Raw genomic sequence first — 25,210 nt, 5'->3', positions numbered from 1 at the left:
AAGGAATATATTGATGCTGACAATTCTCTCAGGCATCATGAAATGAGAAATTCTATCAAAATGTAGCAAATTGCTAAGAAGAGGGAATGTTACAAATTCTTGAAAGATTTCTGAAGTACAGCAATCAATGCACAATTTTGCTCTCTGAACTTGATTTCCATGAATTAATCAAAGTGAGTTATGTAGGATCATGGATTAACCAGTTAACATAAACTGACAGTTTATAGCTTCCATAAGAAATTTCTAATGGATGAGTATTTCTATCTACAAATAATTGATATACCAGTCATAGGACTGAAGAACACAACACATGACATCACACTGTCTTCAGTAAATGAATTCTTAAAGATTAAGAGCACAAGGGAACAAATAAAAATGTGGTAGGTATTGTTGTATATCAATAGATATACAGAAAATAAATGTGACATTATGCCAAGCTTAGCAGATTCATCAGGAATTGCCACATATTTAATAACATCAATATTAAAACAGTTTGGTCAGAGCAGCATCTGGAAGTATGTGCAACAGAAAAAGAATTTCATGAAAAGTCTCTTATAACTTGCAGTAATTCTTAACCTATTCATAAATCAACTTAAAACTCTACTGACCTATTCAAAAGTGAAAAAGTAAGAAATGGTGGTTTCTGGAGAGCTAATTTTTTTTTTTTTTCTTTTTGTAATAATGTTTTCAGTAACATACTGTTTGCTCACAAAATACCGTTGGTAATGGCTTTGTAGATTGGTCTAATGACAATATCATATCACAATACTGATTGTCAGAAGCCTCTCTGACTTAAATGTGTCTCTAATGTCTAATATCATCATTTAACATGACTTAGACTGTACTAAATTTTAGTTTGAGAGCATAATTAATAAGCCAAAAGTTGAGTATTTTAGGAACTGCTCAAACACATGAATTGAAATCACATCAACAGTGTTTTGTTACTGTAATCCCATGGGACATATTGATGGAAGATGCCATACTACTGGTGAGCCTAATTTATCTAAAAGTTTTCTTTAATTTACATCTATGGTCACAAACTTGTTGTTAACAGATTACCGGTTTCCGTCTTTAATGACCATCATCAGATCTGTTTCATAAAAACAGATCTGATGATGGTCATTAAAGACCGAAACCAGTAATCTGTTAACAAAAAGTTTGTGACCATAGACGTAAATTAAAGGAAACATATTTATTACATATACGGGTCGCTGTTTTTTCGCAACAATGTCGCAGCTTGTGTAATTTATCTATGTCTATTGGGGTTTGCTGCAAATGGTGAATGGCAAAATTCTTAAACATAGTCTGAGTTTGAATATAATAAATTTCCTGGATTCTGAAAAGCTTAGGTCCATAAATCAGCAAGGTTTTAGAAAGCATCACTTGTGTGAAATGCAGCTTGCCCTTTTCTTATGTGATACACTGCAAACTACGGATAAAGGGCAACAGGCAGGCTCCATATTTCTAGATTTCTGAAATCCATTTGACATGATATCTCACTGCAGACTGTTAATGAATGTAAAAGCATGTTGAATAGATTCCCAGATATGTGACTGGCTTGAAGACTTTTTAAGTAACAGAACCTAGTATATTTTCATCAAAGGCGAATGCTCATCAGAAACGAGGGTATCATCAGTAGGAGTGTCCCAAGAAAGGGTGATAAGACCACTTTTATTTTCTACATAAATAGATGATCTAGCAGATAGAGTGGACAGCAATCTATGGATGTTTGCTGGGATGATGATGTGTTATACATGAAAGCATCAAATATTAGTGACTGTATGATGAAACAAGATGACTTAGACGAAATATCTATCTGATGTGAAGAATGATAGCTGGCTCTAAATGTAGAGAAATGCAAGTTAATTCAGATGATTAGGAAAACCAAATCCAAGGTGTTTTGATACAAAATTAGTAGTGTCTTGCTTGTCACAGTCATAATGTTTAAATATTGAGGCATAATGTTGCAAAGAAATATGAAATGGAATTAGCATGTGAGGATTGTGGTAGTGAAGGCAAATGGTTGATTTCTATTTACTGAGAAAATTTTAGGAAAGTGTGGTTCATCTCAAAAGCAGACTGCATGTAGGATGTTAGTACTGTGTGTTCTTGAATACTGGTTGAATATTTGGGATCTGCATCAGGTTGATTAAAGGAAGACATCAAACCAATTCAGAGGTGGGCTGCTAAGTTTGTTACTGCTAGGTTTGAACAACATGAAAGTGTTATGGAGTTGGTTTAAGAACTCAAAAAGGAGTCCCTGGAGGGGAGGCAACATTCGTTGTAAGGATCACTATTGATAAAATTTAGAGATGCAGCATTTGAAGCTGACTGAAGACCATTCCTACTGCCGCCAACAACATTTTACATCAGCACCACAAAGATAAGATGCGAAAAATTAGGGCTCATATGAAGGCATAGAGACAGTTGCTTTTCCATCACTCTACCTGCAAGTGGGACAGTAAAGTAAATGACTAGTAGTGGCACAGGGTGCCCTCTGCCACGCACCATATTGTAGCTTACAGCGTTTGCATGTAGACTTAGAGCACAGCATCTCTGGCTAGCACATCATGTGGGCTCATGAGCCAGCTGATTTGAGGCCAAGCAGCCATGGGCCAATTTTCAGCCCCGTTTGATAGCTAATAGTTCCTCTCCATGACTGACTGAGGTACTGACAATGACGCTGCAGTGTTGCTTTTGTTGTGGTCTTCAGTCCAAAGACTGGTTTGATGCAGCTGTCCATGCGACTCTATCCTGTGCAAGCCTCTCTGTCTTCAAATAACTAATACAACATACATCTTTCTGAATCTGCTTACTGTATTCAACTCTTGGTCTTCCTCTACAATTTTTACCCCCAAAATTCCCTCCAGTACTAAACTGGTGATCTCCTGAGGTCTCAGAATGTATCCTATCAACTGATATCTGCTTTTGTTCAAGTTGTCCCACAGATTTCTAGTCTCCCAAATTCTATTCAATACTTCCTCTTTAGTTAGGTGATCAACCTATCTAATATTCAGCATTCTTCTGTAGCTCTCTGCCTACATGACAGACGCTCTATCCATCTGAGCCACGAGCCCTCTGTCAATGCATCTGTCTGTCTTTCCCCATTCCTCTCCTTTTTTGTTCCTTTTTCCTCACCTCCCTGCCCCACAACCTCCTGATGCTGTGCCTACTGGCCATCTAGTCCCTGCACACTCCACCAGACAGCGTTCATCTCTCTCCCCACCTGTAACTACTCTCCCTTCCCCGCCCCTTCCAGATTGCTGCTTGCATCCCACATGATGTTGTACTCCAGCCCAATATGCTAGAGTTGGCAGTCATGTTTACATGATGTGTGTGTGTGTGTGTGTATGTGTGTGTGTGTGTGTATCTCTTTTACTGATTAAGGCTTTGGCTGAAAGCTATATGTGGGGTGTCTTTTAATTGTGCCTGTCTGCAGCTTGACATCTTCTTTATGATAAGTATGAATCTGTCTTTTCCTACATTGTTGTTATTCGAAGAGATATACATTTGTCAGTACATCATCAGAGAATGCAATGATACAAGCAACACTTTCTATGAGTAACATACTTCATTAATTTTGCAATAGAGCATGGAACTTAGCATGGGTACAGTAACACAACGTTGGGATGCTGGAGGTATGGAGAAAGAAGGATTGATGAATGATTATTGGGCACAGTGCATAAAAAACAGTGTGGATTTCAGCATTGGTATCTTCATATGGTGAATTTTTATAAGGGATAAAATATGTTATCTGGTAAATTTATTACTGTCTTTCAAAAATCTGATGATACACTGTACACTTGTAAGTTAATGTGCAGCATTCTGATGGGGACTTTTACGTTCAGGAAGAAAATGCACAACCCTACTACTCCTGAATAGTATTATAATGATTTTATGGACATTTCATGGAAATGAGGACTCTGCCTTTGTCCTATCTGTTACATGATCTCGACTTTACAAAGCACATGCTCTTGAGAGGAATGGGCCTCCTGACTCCACAATGCTCTAACAGCCATTCAGAGTCCATGTATCTGCAGATATTGTATGAAGTCACACACTATTAAAACAGATATTCATACCAGAAATATTAATGCATAACTCTTCTTCTAAATTGTAGGCTCGTATATAATGTCAATTTTGGGATACTCTTTCATCAGTAGTGCTAATAGTGCCTTAGTTTTCAAGTCTGTTAAAGCTTAAAGAAACAAAATCACATTATAATCCGAGACTGTATATTCTAGTGACATTCATCAATATGTACATTTAAAGAAAACACAATCAACAAACAAAATTTGCTGTTTGCTTATTCAGCAGTACTAATGCATAAGAATGAAGCACAGTAGCTCTTCCTTTTTTACTTACTCTACAAAGTGCCATAATTTAATCAGTAAGGATCATACTTACATCGAAGAGGGCTGTTTAATGAATCAGAGCTGAAATCCACATCTGCTGTTTTCACTAACTTTAGTTTATGAAGCAATTTTGTATGTAGTGGACATTCACTTGATATAATGTAACATACTAGTACTGAGAAGCCCTATAACAGAAGACAGGGAAAAAATGAATGATTAATATCAAGGAAAGTGCAAAGTGCTAAATCTAAGAAACATACACAGTTCATTCAAACAGCTCCTGATTGAAACTGGAAACGCTCAGATATTGACAGAAAAATTAGGTTCATCCAGTTGTAATTCACCCAATGTACACAATCAGTTACCCTTATTGCATCAGAATACCTGAGGACAGGGTTTAAGCTTACTGAGTTGCTGATTTTTATTCAAGAATTAAAGTTGACCAAACCAGTTGATATAATCTGTCTCTCTGAACGTTGTGTGACCACTGGTACATATATATGTTAAATGTCACAGGATTAATGTTAACCTCTTACTTTTGTAGAGAAAATACGGACAAAGGAGGAGTTGTCACATTTGTCAGAGATTGTTTTAATTTCAAGAACATTGATATGAATAAATTTTGAACACAGCAGCACTTAGAGGCTTGTGCAACAGAAGCAGTACCAGTATTTCATAATAAGCTCTTTATAAAAGTTAGTATATACAGAGCACCTTTAGGAAGCTTTAACCTCTTCATAAAAAAACCTGGAAGCGCTCTTGTCCCATCTCACAATAAAAAACAAGGAAATAGTGGTTACTGCTGATTTTAATGTGGATTTATTGAAATGCTCTGTCAGTGAACAATTATTGCAATCAGTAATGCTATCATTCAATTAAATTCCTACTGTGAACTGGAATATGTAAGTGATCTGAGACTACTACTGATAATACCTTTGTAGACAAATCTAAGGAAAAAAGTTATATCATGAAACCAAAAGTAAATGGGCTATCTGATCTGACATGCAACATCTTATGTTAAATGTTGAAATTTGACAGGATATCAAAACTATTAAATGTGATTACAGAAGGGTAATAAATCAGTCAAAATATGAGAATTTTAGGAAACTGCTCAAAGACATGAACTGTACAGATGTTTACAATAATTTTGACTCAGATCGAAAAAACAAAGAATTAATTAATAAAGTTACTTCCTCATTTGAAAATTGTTTTCCCCTAAAGATAACTCAAATCAAATAGAAAGCTAAAAATGAAATGTGGATTACACAAGGAATAAAGGTATCATGAGGGACAAAAAGGAAACTGTATCTTTTATCTAGGAACAGCTCTGATGTAAGCACTGTAATGCATTACAAAGAATACTACAAAATATTAAAGCAGGTAATCCAGAAATCAAAGACGCTTTATTATGAGAAAAGACAATTGCATCAGACAACAAAATAAAAACTATATGGGATATAGTGAAGACAAAGACAAATGGGGTCAGAAAGGAAAAAGAACAGATAGTGCCAAAAATAAATGAGACATTGGTAACAAGTGCATGTAGTGTTGCAAACCTGTTTAAACAATTACTTTGTTTCTGTTACTTGCAGCTTGGGGTATTAGGTTCACTAAGCAGTGCAATGGAATGTTTAAGACCAGTCTCTACAAATAACATCAGTAAAATGAAAATGCTATTCATTTCTCACAAAGAAGCAGCAGCCATCATAAAATCCTCAAAATCAAAGTATTCTAACGGTTATGATAACATATCAATGAAGTTAATCAAAGAGTGTTCATGTGAGTTGAGTTCTGTCTTAAGTAATTTGTATAATCAATCTCTTATCAGCTAAACATTTCCAGATTGGCTAAAATATACAAAAGTTAAGCCCCTTTACAAGAAGGGGGACAAGAGATACCATCAAACAGTCAATCAATTTCACATTTGGCAGCTATCTCAAACATATTTGAAAATGTTGTGTTCAAAGGTCATGTTAAGCATCTGACTGTAAATAACATGTTGTCCAAGTCACAGTTTGGGTTCCATAACGGTTCAGATACAGAAAAGGCTATTTACATATACAGTGAGAATGTACTTAATTCATTAGATAACAGATTAGAGGCTACTGGCATTTTCTGTGACCCATGAAAAGCCTTTGACTGTACAATGAGAATGAATGTAATTCATTAGATAACTAATTACAGGCTACTGGCAATTGCCGTGATCTGTCAAAAGCCTTTGATTGTACGAATTACAGAACTCTTCTAAGTAAATTAGTATGTTATGGTGTCACTTGTAGTGCTGCAAAATGGATTGAGTCTCACCTAACTAACAGGAAACAAAGGGCGTCATTGCACAGCAACTGTGGAGTACACAATCAGTCTTCATCTAAATGTGAATTAATTACATGTGGTGTTACTCAGTGTTCCATCTTGGCTCCATTGCTTTTTCTTATGTACACTAATGACCTCTCATCTGTTACATTGCAAGATGATAAGTTTGTTTTGTTTGCATATAATATAAACATTGCAATAAATAGCAAGTCAGGCACAAATTTAGGAATGGATGTTAATCAGATTCTCACTGACATTAATAAATACGCACATCAAAAAAAGTTTTGCATCAACCCGGTTCCCAGAACTCCTGAAGACAGATATTGACTGTGGATATTGTATCACAGACACAGTCCCTTTGACTGTTCAGAGATGTCACTAAACCCGCCCAAAGATGTAAACAGCCATGCATGAGCAGTGCCTATTAGCAGTGCACTCATATGATATTTCATTTCAGTCAGTGGTTGCATGTTCAACTCAGTGTTCACACAGGTCACAGTAGTATTAATCCAGGGATGGACATCATGCTGTAGGATCTCCACAAAACTCACATTTGCATATATAGTTGCTACTTCTATTTCATCCAGGTCACCCAAAATGCTGTAACTACTGTCCTTAGCCATACTGTTCCCTGCACCAATTACTACAATTATCAGATCATCTTTGTCAAAATCTTTGCACAACTTCCCTGTGTCCTCTGTCACTTGTCACTTGGTTAAGGCTAGCAATCGGTTTCACAATACTTGTCACCTGTACCATGTGCCAGATTTTACCTGAATCATCTGGCGTATCACTTTCCCCCTCCCCCCTCCTCCCCCACCCCTCCCATGACTAACACCTAACAGGGAGACTCTCTCCTTCCTACTCTCTTTTAGTGCTGACCTTCACTTAGTTTATTTGCTAGAAGTCTGCCACACTCTACTGTGACCTACAGCTGGTTGAACTTTCCCTCCTACTTCAGGCAAAAAGTCACATTTATCAATTCTGTAAGCTTTAATGTAGACAAAAGAGTTAAAGAACAGTTCCCCTTTTGTCCATTGCTTGTTATGTCACCCTGTTCGCCCCCAGTAGCTGAGTGGTCAGCGTGACAGACTGTCAATCCTAAGGGCCCGGGTTTGATTCCCGGCTGGGTCGGAGGTTTTCTCCACTCAGGGACTGGGTGTTGTGTTGTCCTAATCATCATCATTTCATCCCCATCGATGCGCAAGTGGCCGAAGTGGCGTCAAATCGAAATACTTGCACCAGGCGAGCGGTCTACCCGACAGGAGGCCCTCATCACACTCCATTATTATTATTATTATTATGTCACCCAGTTTCCACAATATTTTATTCCATTAGATAAGTTATGTGTAGAAGATAATGCTATAGCACCTTACTCATGAAGAACTAATATGGGAAAAGGAGTTGTTACATCTATTATGACAGAACATAAGGTCAAAAACATTGACACAAGTAGATTTTGTAGTGATCAGCACACAGAAATATGTGTGTGTGTGAGTGCATGTACTTGTGAATCATTGCTACCAACCTGGGAAATCTTTTACTGTTTATGAGGAATCTAGATTCCAGGCTATGATACCTGTTAGGCAGCAGCAAGCAGTTAATAGTCTATAGTGACTTCAATGTAGATTTGCGGAAGGATTGTGACGAGTAAAATGATCTGGAAACCATATTTGGGTCCCACAGTTTGGTCTCAATAATTAACTTCCTGACATGGTTGGATAGAGACAATAGGATTCTAATTGATAAAATTTCCTTTGGTGACGTTCAAAGCAAGAAGAAAACAGTTTACATGGTAACGAATGTTCTCTCTGATTATGATGAGCAGTTAGTTAGGATAAATAAGATAATGCCTTATAGTATGGATAGTCTTGAGTGGCAACCAGTTAGAGTAATTAATGACTCCAGGACAAATGTTTTTAAGAATAGTTTACAAGAAATGATGTGGAATTAAATTTACAATGAATCAAATGCTAACACAAAATTTAATCTGTTCCATAATAAATTAATGTTATTATTTGAAAATACCTTTCTGCATAAGCTAATGAGGAAGGACATTAAACAGTAATTTAAAAAAACAATATGTCACTATAGGGATTAAAGTATCTTATGAAAGGAAAATGGGAAAATACATCTGCTGGCAAGAATAAGTAGCAATCCTGCAGTAGTTCCACTGATGTAATAAAAGCAGTAAAAAAATTCTCCAGCTCTAAAACAATGGGTAATTACTGGCTACCCAACTACTTTATCAAAAGAACTATTCATTTTATCTGTGAACCTTTAGCCTTCATTTTTAACAAATGTCTTCAGTTCAGAATTTTCCCTGCATCATTAAAAATTTCAAAAGTTATACCTACTGTTAAAAAAGGAGACAAAAATCTCCCCCAAAATTACTGAGCAGTCTCGATTGTTCCTGTAATTTCCAAAGCATTTGAAAGTCTTATACACAATCAATTATGTGATTAGATTTCAAAAAAACAGTTTGGTGAAGATGAGGAAAAAAAGCCACTTCAGCAGTGCTTGACATTGTAAACCGTATAATCACTGCTTTTGAAAACAGGTATAAAGCCTTACTGGCTTTGTGTGACCTACATAAGGCCTTTAATTGTATCCATTATGAAATATTGCTTGAGAAACTTGAATTTTATGGAGTAAAAACTACAGCACTGAAAATAATTGCTTCATACTTAAAACACATAAAACAATATGTTTCAGAGAGGAACAGACATTCTCTAATGAAAATGGTAGAGACAGGAGTACCATAGGGATCAGTTCTTGGACCATTCTTTTTCATAACTGCCATTAACTACTTTGAACATCACGTTCCTCAATCTGTGGTCTGCTATCCAGATGACACAAAATAATTGCAACTCACCAGGACACATCAGCATTACAACAAATATCACTGGAATCACTAGAAGCTGCAGTAAAATGGTTCTCCTCTAACAAACTGCTGTGTAATCCTGACAAGACTCAACTTCTTTTGCTAGGACTATCTAATGATATAGAAACTAGAACAGTTAAACTTTTAGGATTCCATATTGAGTCCAAATTGAGCTGGGGAGAATGCAGCAGTCACATTTGCAAAAGAATATCAAGGGTAACATACCTAAGATGAAAAATGAGAGATTTAGCTACTCCTAAATATTTCAGATTGACATATTTTGGACTGTTCCAGTCTCATATTTCTTATGGACTGCTAGTAAGGGGGCATTCTATACATATAAGTGATATATTGGAGGTACAAAAAAAAGTCATAAGAGAAATGTGAAGGGGTGGACCAACAGATCACTGCTGACATCTGTTTACAAAACTCAATACACATATAATTATAAATCTGTATATATACATCTTGTTACTAGTGTTGGTAATTCAGTATATATGCTTGTAAGTGTGTACATAATTAAGTAGAAATATGTGTGATTCAACATGTAAGGAAGTGTACTAAACTAAGTTGCAATTTAAAGTATACAGTTAACATCTGTAATTTTGTATATAACTAAACACATCAGTATTATGTGAAAACTTAGCCTATTCAACTATATTAATGGTCAATGGCAAATAAAGATGAATAAAGATCACAGGTATGGAAATCACGTCAGCTCATTATAATCATAAAATCAGGTAAATATCTGATGCAAAGAAACTTGAAATAGGAGTACACCAGGTAGTGTGTTAGGCTCTCTTCTGTTATTCATTTATATAAATGACATGCACACCTCAGAAACTTCAGTCAAGCTCATGTTGTTTGCAGATTATACTAGTGTAATAATGAGCAACATTCAGGAATCTCTGTCTACAACAACTGATCAAGTCCGCAAGTCCTTGCATTTATAGTTCAATGCCAACAGGCTGATCCTTAATGCAAAGAAAACAAATTTTATTCAGTTTGGAAAGATGAATTAAAATCAAGGTATCAAACTGGTACTAGGCAGAAATAAGTTAGAAATGGTATGATGCACAAAGGTTGAGCAACACTGAAACTGGAAAAACCAAGTAACTAAAGTCTTCTAGAGACTCAGTTCAGCATATTTTCGTACAAGAATTATTTGTAAGGTTTTCTCCTCAGAGGGTGTTAGAATGACTTACTTTGGTTGCTTCCAGCCCCATTTAGCTTATTAAATAATTCTCTGGGGTAAAAGTAATAGTAAAATAAACGAAATTTTTACATGAGCGAAAACAGTTATTTGAAGTTTGTAACATAGTTCTGCTATGCCACATTGCCAGCCCCTATTTAAAAAGTTGTGTTGCTTATTGTACCTTTCTTGTAAATACAGAAAAGTACGTTGACAACAATAGCTACTGCAAACTAACTCTGCTTACGTTTGAGAAGGAATTAGCTTTTAGAACAGAGTTGAAATCATTAGTTAAAAATCATTTTTTCTTAAGATATCTCTCTACAGAGTAAGTGAATGTAATAGTTCACACGAATAACAGGCCCTCATTTATTCTTGAGATGTTTTGATTCTGTTAACTAATGTACCATCTATTCTGTGTTTGTCTTTGCAAAAAATTTTTGTGCTGTTGGTTTTCTGTTTCCTCTGTTTCAGATGCAGTGCAATACACATCCTCTGGGGAGGTATCCAGTACTAGATGAGTTGTGATGGATATAGTGTCAGCAGGTTTTGTGTGTTCATGTGTTTTCAGAAGTGTTAAATAATGTGTTTTTTATTTTTCAGAGCTGGTTTATGTTTCATGTTTTAGTTATATAATTGATCTGCTTTGGGGTACATGATGTAAACCTACAGCAGACTATGTATTTGTGATTCCCTTTCTGAGCACGTACTGTGTGAGGTGTCTATGCACTGGACACACATTTTGGAGGAGTGGGGCTTATTCCCCATCCAACTAACCTGTCTTCAGTTTTTATGGTTTCCCACATTCCTAAGGTGAATTCTGGGATGTTTCCTTTGATTAAGCCATGACCACCTCCATGCCCTGTACTTGCCTAATCTTATCCTACTTTGTGAATGAACTAAATATGTTTACATTACTTCTTTAATGTATCTCACATGTGCAGTGCTGTTGTACCAAATCGTCTACGGCTGAATAAATATGTAGAATAAGATAAATGATGATGCCAAGAGTATACAGTTTTGTCATTGTTACAACATGAAAGAGTTTATTCTGAATTTGTGTTACTTGTGCTAGTCCAGTTCAACATATGCTGCATAAAAATCATAGGAAATTTTAGTTAGTAAAAAGCTATCACTGTTTATCTTCATGATCTTTGTAACCATATAGCACCATAACAGTGGATACAGTATGCTCCCAGAGAACATAAGGAATGTGTGAATTTTGTCATCATTCATTTTTTCACACATTGCACTCCACAATTACAAACATCAGAAAGAGACTTAAGGTAGTGACTGTCCTAAACAAACTACTGAATACTTGCATTTATTTGAAGAAAGCTAACATATGAAAGAAACACTAACATGTAAATAAATATGTTTGAGTGACATGTCACATGTATATGCATTCAAAATATATGATACACTGAGATAGTGGATAATTTGTTTACCACTGAATAATTGCTGATAATGGTGCATTATTTGAATGTGTGTAATCTAGAAGAGTGTAGCATATAATGGAAAAACTGAAGTAGGAAGAACAGTGATAAAGATAAAGCCTCATGTGTAGGGGCACAAAACCATGTCCAACCAGCACGATTTTTATTTTCTGTGGTTTTCTAAAGCATTCTGAGTAAATTTCAGTATGCTCCATTCAAAAAGGTCACAGCTGAATTCATGCACCATGTGTGTCTTCTTAAGGTAATAACTACAAAGATTCAATTGAAGTTCTGGCTGTTCAATATAAAATTAAAATTAAAAACATCTTCAACCATTTATATTTTGTATGTAATTTATTTATGCAACCAGTTTTGATATTTTACTACACCATCTTCAGGCCCTCATGTGAAGACAACAATAATGACAATGGAAACTTCATAATAAAGGGGCGGAGTAAAATTTAAGAGATCACATACATACAGTGGTAATATGCAGTAAACATTTATCAAAAAGCCAAAGTGTGCAAGATGTGACATACTAAAAAACATGACAAGAGAACAGTTGCACACTGCATGAATACAAACTAGGGAACAAAATATATATACATCATACAATACTAAAGTGGACATATTGATCAGAAGTCAAGATAACATGTCATTCTTAGATAACTATGGTGTCACATATTGACAAACAACTGCATCTACATCTACATCTACATGGATACTTTGCAAATCACATTTAAGTGCCTGGCAGAGTTCATCAAACAAACTTCAAATTTCCCTATTATTCCAACCTTGTATACCACGTGGAAAGAATGAACACCTGCATTGTTCCGTATGAGCTCTGATTTCCCTTGTTTTATTGTGGTGATTGTTTCTTCCTGTGTAGGTCAGTATCAATAAATTATATTCACATTTGGAGGAGAATGATGGTGATTAGAATTTTGTGAGAAGATTCTGCCGCAGTGAAAAACACCTTCATTTTAATAATGTCCACCCAAATCCTGTATCATTTCAGTGACACTCTCTCCCCTATTTCATGATAATACAAAACTTGCTGCCCTTCTTTGAACTTTTTTGATGTACTCCGTCAATCCTATCTAGTAAGGATCCCACACCACGCAGTGGTATTCTATAAGAGGACGGACAAGTGTAATGTAGGCAATCTCCTTAGTTGATCTGTTACATTTTATAAGTGTCCTGCCAATAAAATGCAGTCTTTGGTTAGCCTCCCCCACAGCATTTTCTATGTTGTTTCTAGAATGTAATGCTGTCACTGCCCAAGAATTAATTGAAGCAAAACAATCACAGTCATATATTGATGAGTACAATCTGATTGCAAATTATTTATATGTTGTTACATACTAGTTAAATATAAAACCGTTTATTGGATGTCAGTCCTACATAACCACCTGCATCACTATGTATCACATACTAATAAAAACAAATTAAAAATATAAATTTAATTTTACATCAAAATAATATATCAATCATGGTTTCATGAAGTGTTTCCTACTTAATAAAAATATTTTTAATAAAACAAACTATAAAGCAAATGTAATACACCATAATGAATTCCCATTGGATAGTAAGTGTCAAAATATCACATAGAACAAGTTATAACCAACATTATAAAGAACTGTAAAGTTTTCTGGTAGACATGTGTGTTGTTGGGTGATGTAGCAAACTGTAAACTATGGTTCAAATGGTTCAAATGGCTCTGAGCACTATGGGACTTAACATCTGTGGTCATCAGTCCCCTACATCTTAGAACTACTTAAACCTAACTAACCTAAGGACATCACACACATCCATGCCTGAGGCAGGATTTGAACCTGCGACCGTAGCAGTCGGGCAGTTCCAGACTGAAGCGCCTGGAACCGCTCGGCCACTCGATGTAAACTATGAAGCAAGTCTAATGAAATGTACTGGAATATATACACAATATATCAGAAAAACATTCAATTCAGTCGGAAATTGAAAGACGCATAACTCTATATGGCATGTAGCCCTTATGCAGGGTATGACCACAAAAACAGACAGGCAAAGTGGACCAGAAATAAAGAATGAATCCAGTTTTCATGTAGCAAATACCAGATTATGGTGTAGGACATATCAACATGCTTATGAGGGGAAATGTTATGCTACAGAACCCAATATAGAAGAGTGAACATTTCACAGCTTGCTGTAACAGTGCTCCAAATATGTACATGTGAAGCAAAGAGAACACAGATGTCAGTAGCACTTGCCTTGGCTGAATAACTGCACATTGTAATTTACCCAAAATACGTATGCAATATGTTAAAAGGTAATGTTATTAAAGGTAGACAAATGACTGTATCTAGCAGAAGTATAAATACAAACAAGGAATACCTGGAGGTGGTATGCAAACTTTGTACAAAGTCTAGAACAATGTAGGAACTTCTACATGTCATGCAGTAAACTAAATGTGAGGGAACGGTCAAGTCAGTGACAATGGCAATGATCTACATCTACATCTACATTTATACTCTGCAAGCCACCCAACGGTGTGTGGCGGAGGGCACTTTACGTGCCACTGTCATTACCTCCCTTTCCTGTTCAAGTCACGTATGGTTCGCGGGAAGAACGACTGCCGGAAAGCCTCCGTGCGCACTCTAATCTCTCTAATTTTACATTCGTGATCTCCTCGGGAGGTATAAGTAGGGGGAAGCAATATATTCGATACCTCATCCAGAAACGCACCCTCTCGAAACCTGGCGAGCAAGCTACACCGCGATGCAGAGCGCCTCTCTTGCAGAGTCTGCCACTTGAGTTTATTAAACATCTCCGTAACACTATCACGGTTACAAAATAACCCTGTGACAAAACGCACCGCAATTCTTTGGATCTTCTCTATCTCCTCCGTCAACCATACCTGGTACGGATCCCACACTGATGATCAATACTCAAGTATAGGTCGAACGAGTGTTTTGTAAGCCACCTCCTTTGTTGATGGACTACATTTTCTAAGCACTCTCCCAATGAATCTCAACCTGGTACCCGCCTTACCAACAATTAATTTTATATGATCATTCCACTTCAAATCGTTCCGCACGCATACTCCCAGATATTTCACCGATTGCATGCAATCTATCCTTTCTAAACACCATCTGTACCCTTGTAAAAATTTCGGCAGAATTTATCTCTGGCTTCAGACAGCTTTCTGTACCTACAACGATTTGAGCTTCGCTGCTTTCTATCAGCGCTTGAAGTTCCGGTACTTTACCAACACAGCTTCGACAGTTTACAATTACAATACCGATTGCTGCTTGGTCCCCGCATGTCCTGACTTTGCCCCGCACCTGTTGAGGCTGTTGCCCTTTCTGTACTTGCCCAAGGCCATCTAACCTAAAAAAACGCCCAGCCCACGCCACACAAACCCGTGTAGCCCCTTGTTGCGTGTAGTGGACTCCTGATCTATACAGCGGAACCCGAAACCCCACCACCCTATGGCGCAATTCGAGGAATCTGCAGCCCACATGGTCGCAGAACCGTCTCAGCCTCTGATTCAGACCCTCCACTCGGCTCTGTACCAAAGGTCCGCAGTCAGTCCTGTCGACGATGCTGCAGATGGTGAGCTCTGCTTTCATCCCGTTAGCGAGACTGGCAGTTTTCACCAAATCAGATAGCCGCCGGAAGCCAGAGAGGACTTCCTCCGATCCATAGCGACACACATCATTGGTGCCGACATGAGCGACCACCTGCAGATGGGTGCACCCTGTACCCTTCATGGCATCCGGAAGGACCCTTTCCACATCTGGAATGACTCCCCCCGGTATGCACACGGAGTGCACATTGGTTTTCTTCCCCTCTCTTGCTGTCATTTCCCTAAGGGGCCCCATTACGCGCCTGACGTTGGAGCTCCTAACTACCAGTAAGCCCACCCTCTGCGACCGCCCGGATCTTGCAGACTGAGGGGCAACCTCTGGAACAGGACAAGCAGCCATGTCAGGCTGAAGACCAGTATCAGCCTGAGACAGAGCCTGAAACCGGTTCGTCAGACAAACTGGAGAGGCCTTCCGTTCAGCCCTCCGGAATGTCTTTCGCCCCCTGTCACACCTTGAGACGACCTCCCACTCAGGTGAGGGATCAGCCTCAATGCGGGCAGTATCCCAGGCAACCACAGTCGTAGTCCGATCGGGGGATGCGTGGGATGAGCTGGCCATTCCCGACAAACCCCCAACCGGACCCCCACAGTGATGCCCATTGGCAACAGCCTCAAGCTGTGTGACTGAAGCCAGCACTGCCTGAAGCTGGGAGCGAAGGGATGCCAACTCAGCCTGCATCCGAACACAGCAGTTGCAGTCCCTATCCATGCTAAAAACTGTTGTGCAAATAATGTCTGAACTAATCTACAGAGAGCGCAAACAAATCGACAAAATTTAAACGGTTATTAAAATACAAGATTGCCTAGTAAATGCAGTAATGCTGCTACTTGCGCACTGCTGACACACTGCTCGGCAGCGGAAGGAGACTACGCGATTTTACACTATTCAGGTACTAAAACGCGATGCTACAACTCTCAAATACTATAATACGCCAGAAATTTATGAATTAAATGATGCAAGTACCAAAAACACGCAAAGAAATTAAGAATTAAACTATGTAACAAATGAGTGAGCTAGGAGTATACGACTTGCTGCTGCAGCTGCTTATCCAACCGCGGCAGGGAGCACATCATCATCAACTGCATATTTCATTTTCATTTAGTGTCAACCTGTTTCATTGAACCAAGAGTGGGCATTCTTTAGGATTTAATCAGTAGTTGTTTGGAGCAAGTGCTTGGGTGCACTTATTATCACACTAGTATCATCTGCAAACAGTATGTCATATGCTGCACCATGTGATGTGTGGATGTCATTTATATAGACAAGATCACATTCGGGAGGACGACGGTTCAATCCCGCGTCTGGTCGTCCTGATTTAGGTTTTCTGTGATTTCCCTAAATCCCTCCAGGCAAATGCCAGGATGGTTCCTTTGAAAGGGCATGGCTGACTTCCTTCCCCATCCTTAACTAATCCGATGAGACCGATGACCTTGTTGTCTCGTCTCCTCCCCCCAAACAACCGCAGACAAGAAACAATATGGGACCAAGAATTCTGCCTTGTGGTACTCGTATTTCCAGTTTTTTTTTTGTAGGTATTATTCAAACCAATTTTTACCTGTTTCTTGAATACCTAATGCATTCGATTTTTCTAAAAGAATGCCATGACTGACAGTAGTAGTAGTAGTAGTAGTAGTAGTAGTAGTAACTTTAATCATCTGTAGATCTCTTTTTACAAGGATATAGGACATGTCAAAGTATTTACAAGTTTAGATCAATTTAAAATAAGCTAATTCGTATACGCATATATTTGCAATGTTTTGGAGATATCTAAATTAACTCCTGCTACACTCTCATCTTTTTCTAGATTTTTGATTACTTTTTTTGGTGTAGCACTTTGCTGCTGTTTCTCTATTTTTACCTGCCAGGAAGCCGTACTGATTACTGTTTACCAATTTATTGTTGTTTAAATATTTGTTTATTATGTTTCATCAATTGTTCTAATATGCTGGCAAATGCTGGAATGAGTAATATTGGCTAGTAATTTTCTATTTTATATTTGTCACTGTTTTCAAATAATGGCTTTACTTTTGAGATTTTCAGCCTTTCTGGAAACACTCTATTACCAAATGATAAGTTGGCTATATGGGCCAAGGGCTGAGCTATCTGTGGAACTATCATTTGTTATGATAGACATTTTAGGTTTCAAGCTTTTTATCACTTTTAACTCTTCATGTTCATTTGATGGGTCTACCTTTATCTTCATGCTAGAAGCAGCTTTTGAAATTTTTGGTTTTTCTTGGTTTGTAAATTTAGAACTTAATGAAGTTGTTTCATTTATGAAATAATTGTTTATATAATATGGAAAATCTTGTTTTTTAATATTGACATTTTCTGTATTTTTGAGAATCTTGTCCACGTCTTCTCATCTCTTCCCTGTTTCAACCTCCACAATACCTCATATAGCTTTTCGTTTATTTTCAGAATGTCTTATAAAGCTACCATTACTTGTAAAATCTGCCTTGGCAATTAATTCTTGTGAATCCTGACTTATTCAATGAACTGTGAGTCTGGAGATGTTTTCATTTTAGAATTAAGTCTCTTTAGAGTTTCACAAGATGTTTTGATGCCATCTGTGACCCAAGAACTTGGCTTTGTATTGTCATGTGATCTGGCTCTTGACAGCTTCTTTGCACAACACATTTCTAAATATCCCACGAAAACTGAAAAAAAAAAGAGTTATATGCATCATTTGTATCTGTTAAGGCAGTACTTCTGCCCACAACTCATGGTATGATATTTGTAAATTCTACACAGGTTTCTTTAGACAAATTTCTTTTATATGTGAAGCATGCTTTTTTTCAGAGGCATTGAAACAATTTTGAGGACAAGAGCATTGTGGTCTGATAATACCAACTCAGTATTTTTTGCTTCCACTTCTTTAGAATCTACATTTGAAAATATATTATCTATAAACATGTTTGAATTATATATCACTTTTGTGGGCTTGTGTATGTGGAGAAATAGGCTGAAATCACACAGATATAAGAACTGATCTTGTATCCCACTTTAATTCATAAGACATGTATTGAAGTTCCTATAAACAATTACAGTGGCTTTTTCAGTGAACAGAAATATTAAGCAGTGTTTCTAATTGATTAATGAGGATCTAAGAATTTATTGCTGTATCATTCAAAATGCACATTTATGCCTAGTGACTTAAATGTCAACTTTAAGCAGTTGTCAAATATGTTCACTACATAAAATATGACAGCAGTTATACATGAGGTCACAAGAAATAGAATTTACAATTAACCTGGTACTTATCAATGAGCAAAGGTGGAATTATAATACTGAAGTTACAGATAATATGTTCCCCGATTACAATGCAATCAGAAAAGAAGATAAGGTGAAATGGTAGGAGAAGATGAACTGAGGGAAAGGAATGAAGGGGGAAACTACATGCTAGGATTTTGCTCACAGTATTATTTAATCATCACAAATACATGGTTTAAGAATTATGAAAGAAGACTGTATATGCTGAAAAACATTGAAGCACTGTATGATTTCAGGTGCATCATATAATGGTAAGGCAGAGATCCTGAAACCAGGTTTTAAACTGTAAAACATTTCTAGGTGCAAATGTGGACTCCATCCATAATTTATTGGTTATGAGGCACAGATTAAAACTAAGGAAATAATGGAAAGGTAAGAAATTAAGGTGATGAAACATAGATAAGTTTAAAGAACCAGAGGTTGTTGAGAAGTTGAAAGGGAGCATTATGCAACCATTAACTGAACCTAGGAAAAGGAATACAATAGAAGGTATATGGGTGGCTTTTAACGATGAAAACATGAAAATAGCAAAGGATAAAATAAACAGAAAGACAAGACTTAGTAGAAATCTTTGGGTAATATGTGAGAAATTGAATTTAACTGGTAAAAAGAGGAAATACAAAAATGCAGCATATGAAGTATACAAAAGAGAGTAAAAACATCTAAAAAATGAGACTGCAGAAAGTATGAAATGGTGAAGCAGAAAAAGCCAGAAGGCAAATTCATAGCTGTAAAAGCATGCATGACTGTAGGAGAGGGGCCAAGGAAGTAGATGAAGTTGAAAATGGAGATGCAATACCGCAAGAAGAATTTCATGAATACTTAGAGACCTAAGTTGAAACAAGGTACCTAGAACAGACAGAATTTCCTTAGAATTACTGAGATCCTTAGCAAAGTCAACATTCACAAAATAATTCCATTTGGTGTGCATCATATCTGAATGGATGAAATATCCCCTCACTTCAAGAAGAATGTAACTCCAAAGCTGGTAGCTTTGAATAAAAGCAAGCCACCAGTATAATAAATCATGGTTGCTAAATACCGAGATGAATTATTTGCAGAAGACTGAAAATATTGGTAAAAGCTGACCTGCAGGGTTATCAGTTTGGGTTCTGAAGAAATGTGGGAATACTCAAGACAATCAATAAAGTGCGTGGCAGGCTGTACATGCCATTGCACCAGTTATTAGAACTTTTTTGTGTTCCATTCATGTATAGAGCATGGGAAGAATGATTGTTTAAATGCCCCTGGGCATGCTGTAATTAACCTAATCCTGTCCTCAAGATTGCTGTGGAGTGATATGTAGGGAGTTTTGGTATGTTCCTAGACCCATCATTTAAAGCCAGTTCTTAAAACCTTGTTACTAGTCTTTTTTGGTGTAGTTTCAGACTATCTTCCAGAGTCTGGCAGTTCAGTTCATTCAGCATCACTGTGATACTCTCCTGGGGGTCAAACCAACCTGCGACATTTATGCGGCTATTTTCTGTATATGTTCAATATTCCCTGCTAGTTCTATTTGGTACAGGTCCCACACACTTGAGCAATATTTTGGGAGGGGTTGCATGAGTGGTTTTTAACCAATACCCTTTAGGCTGTTGCGTTTCCCTAGTATTCAACTGATAAACTGAAGTCTACTACTGCATTATCCATGACTGAGTCTATGTAGCCATCCCATTTCATGTCCCTACTAAGCGCTATACTCAGGTATTTGTATGAGTTTACTGAGTCCAGCTGTGCTTCACTGATATTTTATTCATAGGATAATATGTTTTTCTCATTTTCTGAAGAGCAAAAATTTTACATTTCTGAAAATTTAAAGCAAGTTGCCAGTCTTTGTGCCACTTTGAAATCTTATCAAAGTCTGACTAAAAAATTTGTGCAGCTCTGTTCAGATTTTACTTCACTGTAGACAACTGAATCACCTGCAAAAAGTCTGACATTACAATTAATATTGCCCAAAAGGTCATTAATATCCAACACAAACAGCAAGGGTTCCAACACATTTCCCTGGGGTACATCCACAGTTACTTCAACACCTACCGATGACTAATAGTCTGAGGTAACCTGCTGTGTCCTCCCTACCAGGTAATCCTCAATCCAGCCACAAATTTTGCCTGGTACCCTATGCAATCATACTTTTGATACTAAGCATAGGTGAGGTAGTGAGTCCAATGCTTTTCAAAAATTAAGAAATGCTGCATCTTCCCAATTGTTTGATCCATGACTTTCAGGATGTCATATAAGAAAAGTGCAAGTAATGTTTCATGTGGTCTATGTTTTTAAAATAAATGTTGCTTGGTATGAAGGAGGTCAAAGGTTCTGTATCCAGGAACACCATCAGAATTAAAGATTCTATCTGCATGCTGAAAAACCAAGTGTTACATCGCACTGATCAAACACACTAAAAAAAAAAAAAAAAAAATTCTTTCAGATATTATGAGTACCTGATTTCCCACAAGAAATTCCATAGATATATAAAAAACCAATAATGAAACTTCTTTTTGAAACAGATGATAGGTATGACATAAAAAATTATTGAGTAGTGTTATTGTTCTCGGTGCTCTCAGAACTCATAGAAGGAGTAAATAACATCAAATGCATAGAATGGCTTTAGAAAAAACAATCCCACTGAATACATGACTTTCTGAAGCAGATTTTCAGCACTGTAGACAATAATGAACCCAACTGTGGGCTATTTCTAGACCTTCCAAAGGTCTCTCATGTCTTCTGCCATGGCCCGATACTTGGTAAGTTTTTTTGTTATAGTGTTTGGGGAATGGCTTATAATTGGTTCAACTTCTGTCTGTCACACAGTTACCATGGGAGAGAAGTATGACATGCCAATGGAAATTTTCATCTCAGCATTTATAAATGTTGATTGTAAAGTACCCGAAGGTCCAGTATTAGACCTTTTACAGTTTTAGGATTTGTAAATGATTTATCACATAACTTAACTGTGGCAGATGCAGATCTTTCTGCACATTATACTAGCAGATCCATAGCAGGACAGAAGAGTAATGACAGTATAGGAAGGAATACAGTTTTGAGATAAATAATTGATAATGAACAATAAAAAGAAGTGTTGATGAGCTTCAGACACCCAGGAAGCTAAGGACTATTTAACATCATAATGGAATCTGAGAACCTTAGGCTACAGGAGGCCTGCCACCCAACAACCTTAGTAGTATTGATGGCCAGTCATTTAAATGGGAAAAACATTATAAAATACTAAACAGATAACTAAATACATAGCATTATGTGTTAAGAATGATTAAGAAGAACTGCAATAAAGAATTACAGTTATGTACATTATATAACTCATTCATACTCTGTTTATTGAGGTACAAGGTCCTATCCTAGGGCAACATAAGAAAGTTACAAGAAACAGTTACATTCCAAAAGAGAGAAGAGAACTGTAGAAATTATATAAGAGGTTAACTGAATGGAAATATGTAGGGAAATTTTTAAAGAACTGAAAATCTTAGGTTTACCAACCATGTAAATACACAAACATGTATGAGGTCTCAGCTGTATTAAACCATAATGTTCATAAGTATCAGACAAAAAACACAGAAAATTTTCATTGCACAGAAAGAACAGCTGTAAATAAACAAGTGTGCTGTGTAAACCAAGATCTTTATTCAGAGCTTTGTGTCAAAGATTCAAGCAGCTTCACAAAAATGTAGGTTGGATGAGAACTAATCATATTCTGATATATGATTGTGATAGTATGATATTCCATAGCACTGACTAATTAATGAAAAATTAGCATTTAATTAAATATGATCCCAAAAATTTCTACTTTAATTCCCCAATAACATATGATATGATGGCGACAGAACAATGTGATGAGTGACTCATATTTTCTGAATTCTTTGCTTATATACCATGTGCCAGATTCGTAAACATAATTAACTTATGCAGTTTATACGTATTTTGTTGAATGTGTGTGTGTGACAATATTAATGTGGTGCTATGTTTGACAAGTGTCAATGTGGTGTTGTGTTCGATCAGTGTCATTGACATATAATTACTGTATTTAAGTGCTCTGTGTGTGTGTGTGTGTGGGGGGGGGGGTAGGGGGGTTTGTTTCTTAAGTGTCATCAGTCTTCTGACTGGTTTGATGCAGCCCACAATGAATTCCTCACCTGTGCCAATCTCTTCATCTCAGGGTAACACTTGAAGCCTACATTCTCAATTATTTACTGGATGTATTCCAATCTCTGTCTTCCTCTACAGCTTTTACCCTCTACAGCTCCCTCTAGTACCATGGAAGTTATTCCCTGATGTCTTAACATATGTTCTATCATCCTGTCCCTTCTCCTTGTCAGTGTTTTCCACATATTCCATTCATCTCCAATTCTGCGCAGAACCTCCTCATTCCCTGCCCTATCAGTCCACTTAATTTTCAGCATTCCTCTGTACCACAACATCTCAAATTCTTTGATTCTCTTATGTTCAGGTTTCCCACACTCCATGTTTCACTACCATAAAAAGCTGTGCTCCAAATGTACATTCTCAGAAGTTTCTTCCTCAAATTTTGGCCTATGTTTGATATTAGTAGAAATCCCTTTTTTGTCAATGCTAGTCTGCTTTTGATGTCCTCCTTGCTCCATCTGTCATGTATTATCTTACTGCCTAGATAGTAGAATTCCTTAACTTTGTCTACTTCATGACCATCAATCCTGAAGTTAAGTTTTTCATTGTTCTCATTTATGCTACTTTTCATTATTTTTGCCTTTCTTAAATTTACTATCAGTCCATGCTGTGTACTTATTACACTGTTCATTTCATTCAGCATATCCTGTAATTCTCCTTGACTTTCACTGAGGATGGAATTGTCATCAACAAATCTTATCATTGATATCCTTTCACCTTGAATTTTAATTCTGCTCTTGAACCTTTCTTTTATTTACATCATTGCTTCTTTGAATTGTTCCGAATTGAACAGTAGGGTGAAAAGACTATGTCTCTATCTTACACCCTTCCTTTTTTGAGCATTTTGTTCTTGGTCTTCCACTCTTTGTTCTTGTACATGTTGTATATTACATGCCCCTCACTATAGCTTACCCATATTTCCATGAGAATTTTGAACACCTTCCACCATTTGACACTATTGAATGCTTTTTACAGGTCGATATACCCTATGAACATGTCTTGATTTTCCTAGATTCTTGCTTCCATTATCAACTGCAATGTCAGAAGTGTCTCTCTGGTGCCTTTACCTTCCTAAAGCCACAATGATCATCATCTAACACATCCTCAAATTTCTTTTTGTGTGTATGTGTTTATTTCCTGTGTATTAAAACTGATATCACCTGTAGCCTAAAGTTATCAGATTCTATTATGATGTTAAATAGTCCTTAGCTTCCTGGGTGTCTGAAGCTCATCAACACTGCTTTTATTGTTCATTATCAGTTATCACTGATTTCCCAGTGTGTATGCATTTGGTTCAGGAGAATAACTTGACAAATTTTGTTACATATGTGGAGGCCCTAAGCAAATTATTGCAGTTTTTAACTTATTTGTATTGAGATGTACATTTGTGATTATATGCATGGTGACTATATTTAAATCTTGTATGTTTTATAATTTTTTTCACAACTTCTTTGTCAATATCTTCATGACATGGATGGTAAGTTATGTATTCCATAAAAATAGCACTTTACATTTTTAATTACCTTTGATTTCCTTCCAAATCTATTTTTTATTTGTATCTTCTGGCGGAATGCTTTAAAAAACATGTTGGTCTTCTTGCCAAATTCTGCTAATTCATGATCTCTCTTTCACTGTATCATTATTGAAATTTTCCTCTGAAGAAGCATTCTTTAGTTTTTCTCCCACTTTCATATTAATAATTCTCATTACCATTTTCTTATGAAATTATCTGTTATTTAATACTCTGTGCATATCTTTGAAGAGATTTTGCACAAAAGAAAAAGAACAAAGTAAGAGCTACTGATTTTCAACATATATATCATAACTGAAAGCAAATACGCTTCCCAAATCACTGGCTAAGTTAAAAACAAAGGAAAAAGAAACACCTGAATCAATATTAACATTTTAACTCATTGTGTGTATACACATAGGTGTACATTTTACAAATATATTGGTAGCTCAGATCATTA

At 36.7% G+C, this 25,210-nt stretch overlaps 1 protein-coding gene across 1 annotated transcript in view; it reads right to left on the bottom strand.

Moving 5' to 3' along the window:
* Positions 1-4,387: 4,387 nt before the first annotated feature.
* LOC126249390 (adhesion G protein-coupled receptor L4) overlaps positions 4,388-25,210 on the bottom strand; it is a 346,296-nt gene continuing 325,473 nt past the window's right edge. The window contains exon 15 of the mRNA XM_049951043.1: positions 4,388-4,540. Within this exon, the coding sequence (XP_049807000.1) occupies positions 4,388-4,540 (153 nt within the window). The remainder of the gene's footprint in view (positions 4,541-25,210) is intronic.

This window comes from Schistocerca nitens, chromosome 3, assembly GCF_023898315.1.
Source record: "Schistocerca nitens isolate TAMUIC-IGC-003100 chromosome 3, iqSchNite1.1, whole genome shotgun sequence".
In the NCBI taxonomy this organism is placed as follows: Eukaryota; Metazoa; Arthropoda; class Insecta; order Orthoptera; family Acrididae; genus Schistocerca; species Schistocerca nitens.
This window is presented reverse-complemented; position numbering and strand designations above follow the sequence as displayed.